Raw genomic sequence first — 10,710 nt, 5'->3', positions numbered from 1 at the left:
TTGGAAATGGCCTAGATGTCCATTAACAGATGAATCAAGAATGAAAGCGAAGTACAGTTAAACAATGAAATATTATTCAGCTGTAAAGAAAGACTAAATCATGAAATTCTCTGGTAGATTCTGAATGCAATAACACAAATACAGAAAGGCAAATGTCTTACTTTTTCTCATATGCAGATGTCAGTTTTCAATCTTCAGATATGTGCATTTCATTTAGAATACCAATAGAGATTGAAGAATTCCTAAGGGGGCACAGAGGAGATATAGAAATCAGTTGTTTAAAGTTTGAAGGGGAATCAGGGAGCTGTTAGTGTTAAATAATGGCAGGAGAGGAGAAGACAGGATAGAGGAAGGAGTATTGGGAGAGATAAGTACTACCAAAGATCTCTTGAAAATGTCATTCAGAAACCTATGGACTTTGGAACTGAACAGATGGCTCTGTGGTTAAGAACACTTGTTACTCTTGTAGCGGAACCAGATTGGATTCCTCCAACCCATATCGTAGTTCACAACCACCCATAACTTCAGTATGAGAGGATCTGACTTCCCATGGACACCAAGCATACATGCATTGTATATATGTACATACAAGCAACATACTTACATAAAAAGTAAAATGACTAAATATAATTTTAAATATTAACAAAGAAACCTACCTCCTACTATAGAAACATTCACAAATCATGTATTAATTAAAATGGATTTGCCCTATAAATACAACGACTCTATTATACATCACAAATTAACAAACAAAAACCCAGTGACAAGGATAGGTTACTTCTTTTGGAATTGTTATCCAGCTAATTCCCAAAGATCTTCAAACAGTAAAAGTCTGCCAAATTATAAATTCAGTGATTCCTGTTTGACTTGTCAAGACATACTCATTGGAGCAACAGTAGCATGAACATCATGGATGTAACGAATCACTTTCCTATTGGATTTAACAATCATGCCACAAAACGAAATTCTTACCTGGCTGCATTATCAAGCTAGGAACGAACCTGTGGCTAGACAGATCCTTGGCTTTGATAATGATAATCTAATACTATTATTCTGCTACATTGGTATCAGCTCCAATTGTCTTATCATTACACAATTATATTAAGCAAGCTTTCAACTTTCAGCAGAGAAACTTCTAAAGGTAGTAGATAACTGATTAAAATAGAAACTCACAGGGTGTGAGAATAAAGAGCTTGCTCACCCCTCAGAGGAACATATAAAACACACTCTGCCACTCTATCACGGCTCAGAATTCCTTACAGGACACGGGAAAAAAATAGTAAGAGCCAAATGTGGTGAGTGACTACAAGAAAACTTTAACTTTTGGTTGTACCAGGAAAGCCATGTTTGTAAGAACATGCACAAAACCCATGCAAGCCGAGGCCAGCCCAAACCCCAGCACAGACAGGGGGAATAGGGATGAAGCTCTACCCCCAGCTGAGGGAATATTGGAAATTGATTGCTTCAGGGAGTCAATTAATGAAAGTGTAGTCCTGGTAAGCAGACCATACTCCAATAAAACAGTCAACAAACACAATTTGCTTTTGATGCATTTTTAAAACAAATGAAAGGACGTGAGTTGGGTGCGTAGGGAAACGAGTGGATCTGGCAATACAAAGGAGGATATCTTTAAAACATAAAATATTCTCAAATAACTAGTGTGTGTGTGTGTGTGTGTGTGTGTGTGTGTGTGAAACTTTCAGTAGTTGGGCAGTATAATTCATTAAAAAATTCCAGATAAGCAAGATACTGAGGACATAAAAAGATATGATCAAATGTGTTTAGTCACCAGATAAGCAATTTTAGCTAAAGAACAGATTCTATACATATAAAGCAAAAAGAACCATAAAATGATTTGATGGATTTAAAAATACATTTATAGATTTTACAGGTTGCTCTCTATAGGCAAACTCTGGAATATTCAAGAATTATCTTGTCTAAGTATAAGAAGTTATTAATCTATTCCTCCCTGAAAGCACCCCCTTTTTTTCCCATCAAAACAATTACATAATAACAGTACTCTCATGGATGAACACACATTGTTGTCTCTGGATTCTTTCTTAAACAAAACCCCTAGATATAGTATATTTTTTTATGGTGAATATTCTTTTACTTATGGAACTTCTTTTTCTGAAATAACTTATTTAGAGAAAGTTTGACATCCCTGTTCCTCAGGCTGTAGATCATGGGATTCAGCATGGGCACAACAGTCGTATAAAACACAGAGGACACTTTGCCTTGGTCCATTGAATTCACTGATGATGGCTGTAAGTACATAAATGCAGCAGAACCAAAGAAGATAGCAACAGCAGAGAAGTGGGAGCTGCAGGTGCTGAAGGCTTTGAATCTGCCCTCAGTGGATTTGATACGGAGGATGCTAGCAATGATGAAGATGTAAGAACCCAGGATGGTCAGCGATGGAATAAAGATATTGAAAGCACTGAGGCATATTAGTACTATTTCATTGACAAAAGTACTGGAGCAGGCAATCTCCATCAATGGGAAAAGATCACAGAAGTAATGGTTTATTTTATTAGCCTTACAGAAAGCCACTTTTAGCATGCAGAGAGTATGAATTGTTGCACCGATGAAACCCATGCTGTACACCCCACCTACCATCCAGGAACAGATTTGGTAAGACATAGTAACATTATAGAGCAAGGGATTACAAATGGCAACATAGCGATCATATGCCATTGCAGACAACATGTGGCCCTCAGAAATAATGAAAGCAATGAAGAAATAGAGCTGAGTCATACATTCCTGATAGGAAATGACATTCTTCTTTGCCACAAAGTTCACCAGCATTTTGGGAGTGATGACAGTGGAGTAACAGAGATCAATGAAAGACAGACTGCTGAGGAAGAAGTACATGGGGGTGTGCAGGTGGGAGCTGAGCAGGATCAGGATGATCATTCCCAGGTTCCCCAGCACCGTGAGCAGGTAGATTCCAAGGAACAGGAGGAACAGGGGAAGTTGCAGCTCTGGTTTTTCTGTTAACCCAGCGAGGATGAATTCAGTCACTATGGAGTGATTGCCTTCTGCCATTTCTTCCTGAGAGTTCTATTTATGAAGTGAAAAAAATAGGAGTCATACATTTATTCTCTTACCATACATTGAAGTGTAATATAGAATTTAAATCTTTTGAGACAGATATTTCAAGTTCTCTGACAATAACTTACGTATGTTAAATAGCCAAAAAATTGTGGAAATGCTCAACATCCTTATCCATCATCAGAAAAATGCAAATCAAAACCACTGAGATTCCATCTTACACCTTTAAGAATGGCCACGATTAAAATCACTGATGACAAATTATGCTGGGGAGTATGTGGGGTAAAGAGAACACTCCTCCATTGCTGATGGGAGTTCAAACTGGTATAGCTGCTTTGGATTTCAGTATGGCAATTTCTCAGAAAATTAGGAATTTTCTACCTATCTCAAGACCCAGCAATACCACTTTTGGGTATACACCCAGAGGATGTTCAATTGCACCACAAGGACATGTGCTCAACTCTTTTCATAGCAGCATTGTTCATCATAGCCAGGACCTGAAAACAACTTAAATGCCCCTTGGCTGAAGAATGAATAAAGAAAATGTGGTACGTTTACCCAATAGACAACAGAAAAAATAATGACATCTTGAAATTTGCGGGCAAATGGATGGATCTAGAAAACATCACATTGAGTGAGATAATCCAGACCCAGAAAGACAAATATCATATGTACTCATTCATAAGTGGTTTTTAGACATAAATAAAAAGAACAGTTGACAATTCATAATCCTAGAGAACCTACATAACAAGAAGACCCTAAGAGAAGTATATATGGATCTAATGTACATGGAAAATAGGAAAAGACAAGATCTCCTGAGTAAATTGTTAGCAAGGAGACCATGGTAGAGGATAGAAGGAGAGGGGATAGGAAGAAAGGGAAACAGAGAAAAATACATAGCTCCATAAAATCAATTTAAAAATATGGAACATCCAAACAAACAGCAGGTAGACATCTACATCCATCTGTGTTCTATCACAGAACAGTATGTTTGTTCTTGGTCCCAAATCTGAGGAGTAGGTATGATTACTTTGATTTTGTTTTCTCTGGACTCTATATAACTTACTTATAAGATGCTCATCTACTCTATGGAGCTTTCATATTCAGATATGTATAACATCCACAAGAGAACCTAACCAGTACAGCTGGAAGTCTCCCATGGTAACTTAATTTCCAAGTAAAATGAAAGCTTCTTGCACTTTCATTTGGCAATGAATCAGAGGTTTTATTGGCAATTGATCGAGGAAATAAAAAGAAAACCATTTTATGTGGAAAACAAATGTGAAGCTCCATATTCTTATTAACAACAATGTCTATAGAGACAATTCTAACCAATTCATATATCTATTAAACTGGTGTACAAAGTCAATGGGGCTGTGGCAGACAAGATCAATAAGAAAACTCAAGAATCATAAAACTTATTAAAAACTTGTAAAATTTGTTGTGCCCAAGTTGAGATCCCCAGAGAGACCACTGGAATCCAGTCAAGTCCAGAGTGCAAAAACAAGGTTTATTTCTTGTGCATATGGTCCAGCTAGCTATGAGCAGTCTCCCCGTGTGATGCAGCACAGTAGGGAGATCCCCTGTTCCTCATATGGGGTTGACAGATATAAGCAAAACCCACAAGCCAGGTCAAGTCAGGGTCAAGGGGATTGGTTTTGCTAGATACAGGAGGTGAAGTACTTCTGCATACCATCTTCCCCCTGTAAGCAGCTACTTTTGTTTTTGTGCATGTCCCTGCCCTCCCCTGAGCAATTATGTCTGCTTTTTTCTAGACCACAAAGCTGGGTTTCGACAGGGGGCTAGCTGCTAGGAACATTTTGTGGTTTACACTTTTGCAGAGATTCCTGTTTTCAACTAGCTCTTGATATTGCAAGGGTTATTGAACCCAGTGACATAACCAGCTTCTGATCAAGCATAGTTTCTTAAAATTTTCATGTCCTTACAAAATTCTTATGAGTAAATGATAAAAATGTAAGACATTATACTTAGAAGCATAAGGGGTTGAGAAGAATTATAGAACTAAGTAAATGGAGTTCAAAGTTTAAGCATTGTAAAAATGGAAAAGCTATTCTAAAATGTTATATAAATTCAGTGCGATAGTTGTGAAATCAGAACTGTGTTATTGTAGATAATAATACATAGACCACAGAATGCCTAGAGAATATATGTGGCCCAGGAACACCAGAGCAAATTTGAAAGACAGGAATAAAGTGGCAGATTTTACTTTTTCCTACTTGGAAATTGTTTAAGTGTTACAGTATCAAGATGGTATCATATTGACTTAAACACAGGTACACTATGAAATTAAATTAATGTCTAAAAACAGACATCTATAAAGCAATAATTCAGTATAAAGATTTTATGACATTTCAGCAAAGATAGCCATTTTTTCAATATATGGTACTGATATAACTAGATAATTCCTTTTAATTAATAAAGTTATTTCAAAATGGGTACTGGAATAAATATAAAAGCCAATTTATAATAATAAATCACAAGACTAAATCCTTGCAAGCTTGGAATTAATAATAGTTCTTATGTAAGATGGCAAAGCAAAGACAACCATACAATATTAGTAAGCTGATAATTATTAAAAATTTAAAAGTGCTTCAGAAGACACAATATATACCTTGAAAAGATGACACATGGAATGCAAAAACTCTCAAGATATATATGTGGAAAATTATAGGAAGTGTACATAAAGAATCCACACAGCATAACTATTAAAATTACAAATGATACTATTTATAATGGTCAGAAACTGTAAATAGTCATTCCTCCATGTGATGCAAACATGGCCAATAACCACTTGAAAATCTCTGTCTTATTACTATTGTTAAGAAGCTCATATTAAAACCATAATGGAAAAACCATTTCACATAAAGTGGAAAAGTTACAATAAAAGGACAGTAAGTATAATTAAAGGTGAAAAGAAATCATCATTCTCACACATTTCTCCTACAATTTTAAAATTATGTGTAATATTTAGAAAACAACATTGCTTTAAAAAATAAAAAAAATGTTGTATTAACATGTACCTGACAATCAGTACTGGATACATAAACTCAAGGACTAAAAATATTCTGACATAAAAAAATTTGTATATGAGTATATTGAAAAGTTCCATGGTTGAAATCCATCCAAGTATCCATTCAACAGTTATGGTGTACTTTGTCCACACAATGGGGCATTCGGTCAGTATAGGAGTTCCTTCTGTTTATTTGTTTCTTCATTGGTTGAATAAAGAAACTACCTTGGTTTTTTGATAGGGCAGAACTTAGGTAGGTGGAGTAGACCGAACTAAATGCTAGGAAGAAGGGCAGTGTGGCAGACGCCATGGTTTTCCTGCCAGGGAAGGATGTTGGTTAGAATCTTTCTCAGTAAGCCATGACTTCGTGGTGACATACAGATTATTAGAAATGGGTTAGATCAGGATGTGAGAGTTAGCCAATAAGAGACTAGAGATAATGGGCTGGGCCGTGTCTAAGTGAATACAGTTTCTGTGTGATTATTTCAGATGTAAACTAGCAGGGCAGCCAGGACCAAAAGCAGGCCCCCTCTCTCCTTCAACATTCAGTAAAGATGCCTGAAGTCATGAGAGGTGTTTCATTATGAGTTGCTGTAGGAGGTTTTTCTATGTGTTTTTTTCATTGGCTGAATAAAGAAACTGCCTTGGCCTTTTGATAGGGCAGAAATTGGGTAGGCAGAGTAGAGAACAGAATGCTGAGACAAAGGGGAGTGTGGCAGACAGAGTCTGAAGCATGTTAAAGAAATTAACCAGGCCTGGAGAGCCACAATTATCAGTGTCAAGATTAGACTAATTCATATGGACAGAAAGTTTCTGCCATGAATATACTAAACACAATAAATTATACAGTAGAAATACCTTTTGAATATATATATATATAATACATCATAATGTATGTATTATAAGAGTTAGATAGCAATTTGACACTGACTTATGCTGTCCACCACAACCTACTTCTTTGTTATCCTCCTTGAAGTTATTTCCATCAAGGACTTGGCTAATATCAAATATGTCCATTGGAGTTTTCTCTGGACTGTGATATTTCTCTCTCCTATTAGTAACTAAAAGTTCTTTGATTGTTTTGATGATTCACATGCTAGTACAATCACTGAGTGTTTTGTTCTTTCTAATATTTAAAGAATAAAACTCAGGCCCTTACCCCCTCTGTGTGTGAGTGTGTATGTGTGTGTGTGTATCTATGTGTGTGTGTATCAGCGAGGGTGGGCCATAATGTGTATGTAGACCTCAGAGAACAACCTTCAGGAGTGGTTCCTTGCCTTTCCATATTCTCAAGACAATGTCTCTTTGGTTGGACCATGCAAGGCTGACTGGTCCCACTAGCCTCTCTAGTTTCTTCTTTCTCTGTCTCCTGTTTGCCAATGAGTTTCTGTGATTAGAGATATTACTATTTCTGGCTTTTTAAAATGTGGGTTCTGAGGATGCTTATTCAGGTCTTCAGGCTTATGTAGCAATTGTGTCTACACTGTACTCCCATATCCAGACCTTTGTAACTATTAACTGACAATGAGTTCAAGACACAAGACACAGAATTTAAAATATTTCTTCTATGGTAGTTTATGAGATGGGCAAAAATAACAAAAACAAAACAAAAAACAAGAAACTGTTGAGTGGGACCAACAACAAAGAGTGTTGAAGAGTTTGTCAAAAAAAATTAAATGAAATTCTCAATAGAATATTTATTCTCTTCTAACTCCCTGGTTGGCCATCTCTTGTCAATGATTACCATCTCCTTTGTTAGCTTGAATAATGTCTAGAAGTTAATGTTACTGATTCATAAAAGCTTAATGTTCTAACTGACATCTTGTCTTCATTTCCACACTTTACTAAATTTAGTAATCAGGTGGGTTTACCTCTATTAAAGAACTTGCATACACACACATAGGTATGGACTGAACATGTCTCCCAAGATTGTGCTAGGAATTTAATCTCTAGTGTAATAGTGTGAAGAAGTGGAAACTCAGAGGAGACTTTACAAGATCACTGCTTAATAAGATGAAAGTAAATTAGTTATCATATTATAGGTGTCTAACATAAGAATGAGTTTGGACTCTAGTGCTATAGTGTATGTATCACTTTTCTTCTTTGTCTACCACAACATGAGGATCCCTCTGACATTGGACTTCCAAGCATCTAGGGATTAGAGATAAATGAATTTCTGATCATTATCAATTTCCTGTTTTAGAATGTGGTACTGTGTTAATCAGCAGATAACATACTAAAACGTATCATTATACAATTCTGAGCATTTCACCAACTAGATGAGTGCTTTATCTGCCACCCCTGCCTCTCATAAGCTGTCTCAGGAAAGACTAGTCTTTATCACAAGATCTGATTTATCTCTTGCAAAGCCTTTTTAACTTTATTAGCAGTCAGGGGTCCTGACTCATAACAGCTAATTAAATTAACTGAGTCCGTTTCTAACAAAAATCTCTTAGACCTATCTGCAGCTTTGTATTCTGCTCTGCTAATGCTATCTGTCCAGTTGCATGCCTCGGAACTTGACAGAGAACCAGTTGCTGAGCCAGTTGATTAGTCTAACTTCAAATGATGAATTTAGAGATGACCTATCCATCTCTAAAATTCATTGCTATTCATTAGGGATGAATAGCAAAATACCTAAATGGTTTAATGAGATGACGTTTTTTTGTATGTATCTTAATAGTGCTTTCGAGGAGCGAACAATGACTATAATTTGATCAGTTCATGCATATTTCAGTCTTACAACACTGTCACCACAATCTAGGTAATCATAAACATATCCTCTACCAAAAGTTTTTACACTTTCTTTCTTTCTTTCTTTCTTTCTTTCTTTCTTTCTTTCTTTCTTTCTCTCTCTCTCTCTCTCTCTCTCTCTCTCTCTCTCTCTCTGTCTCCCTCCCTCCCTCCCTCCCTCCGTCCCTCCCTCCCTCCGTCCCTCCCTCCCTCCGTCCCTCCCTCCCTCCCTCCCTCCCTCCCTCCCTCCCTCCCTTCCTTCCTTCCTTCCTTCCTTCCTTTCTTTTGGATTTTCAAGACAGGCTGTCATGGAACTTGCTCTGTAGATCAGGCTGGCCTTAAACTCATAGAAATCTGCCTGCCTCTGCCTCTTGAGCCCTGGAATTAAAGGCATGCAATTACTATTGCCTGACTGCTTGCTTTCTTTAAATGTGTTTGGAATGCTTATTAAGAGGAAATCTATCCTAGGTTTTAAGTTTAATGCCTTACTATGTATCATCAGTCGTATACTATACAGAGAACCATACTTTATTCATGTACAATTATAAGAATTATTGCTAATTGTACAAGTCCTCATGTGCCCCACGTATCATTGCATATTATTAACCATATTGATTTGTATGTGTGCTTTCTAAATTGAAATTATCCATTAAAATTGTTCATATAAATGTAACATGTGCCTAGTATTTGTATAATCTGTAACAAATTATATATATATATATATATACACACACACATACATTTATTTATGTTACTTTACATACAGTTTGGTTAACATCAAAGCTCACACAAATGGAATAAGTGTAGGGAGAAAGATCAAAATGGCCAGATCCTTCCTGTCTTTTGATGTGTTATTGAGAAATATGAGTGATCACCAACAGCCAGCGTGAAGATATTCTGACAACATCTGTGACTTAGATTTCATGGTGGGCCTCTAAAATTCTGAGCTAGAATGGAGTGAGGAGAAATGCAATGTACATGTTCACCTTTTTTTTACTTGGAAACCCATCTCACTGTGAAATGTGAACTGGAGGCTCAGTTCTCTTTCGTGAATTTTTCTTCCTTTTGGTGATGTTGATAATTCAAAGTAAAACCACAGGCTTTCCTATTTTTAATGGATCAATAGGCAAATCTTTAATTCTAAGTATTTCACATGCTCATACAAATCCACTGTTCTGATTTCCCCACAGCTTCCCAACGCACTTACCTGAATGATGTTATTGTCACATAGCATCTCATAGTGAGTTTTCATTAAAATATATATAAAAGGAAATTCTCTCAAGGTTTCTTTCCACAAGGGATGAGTTGCTGTGAGACAAGAACAATTAAAGTTTCTCATAGCATCCTTTTTAAAACACTCCCATTGATTCCCACAGGCACAATTTCTTCTTTTTTGCTAAAGTTGCAACAAGGATTAAGTTAAGGACTAGAACCCAAGGCCTAGAGATATGGTTGTTTGAAGTCTTTTACAACAGTTTCCAATTTGAAAATAGTTTCTGAAATATTGAAGAAAATGAGTCTGGTATTTTTCAGTTTTACTAAGGTTTGGAAAAATACACAATGATGTGTAATTGTTATTAAATGTTGCTAACTAGGGCTGGATGAATGACTCAGCAGCTAAGACAGCATACTGCTCTTTCAGAGGACCTGAGTTCACTTCCTAGCACCCATGTCAGGCATCTCACAGCTGCTTCTCACTCAAGCTCCAGAAAAATCTCATGCCCTCTTCTGGCCTCTTTGGGTACCCATACATTGGTACACATACACACAGACTTAGAAACATAGTTAAAATAAGGTAAAATCTTAGGAAAACATTTTAAAATGTTGTTACTTGTGTATTTTTTATTATTATTTTGTGACATTTAAAAATGTAACCACAGTGAAAGTGCCTA

The 10,710-nt window shown here is 36.5% G+C and overlaps 1 protein-coding gene across 1 annotated transcript; it reads right to left on the bottom strand.

Moving 5' to 3' along the window:
• Positions 1–2,109: 2,109 nt before the first annotated feature.
• LOC130873477 (olfactory receptor 150-like) lies at positions 2,110–3,048 on the bottom strand. Its single transcript, XM_057768344.1, has one exon. It carries the CDS (start codon positions 3,046–3,048, stop codon positions 2,110–2,112), a length of 939 nt encoding a protein of 312 aa, XP_057624327.1.
• Positions 3,049–10,710: the final 7,662 nt, after the last annotated feature.

Source organism: Chionomys nivalis, chromosome 4 (assembly GCF_950005125.1).
Source record: "Chionomys nivalis chromosome 4, mChiNiv1.1, whole genome shotgun sequence".
NCBI lineage: Eukaryota > Metazoa > Chordata > Mammalia > Rodentia > Cricetidae > Chionomys > Chionomys nivalis.
Note: the sequence above shows the minus strand (reverse complement) of the source record. Positions and strands in the feature narration are given on the sequence as shown.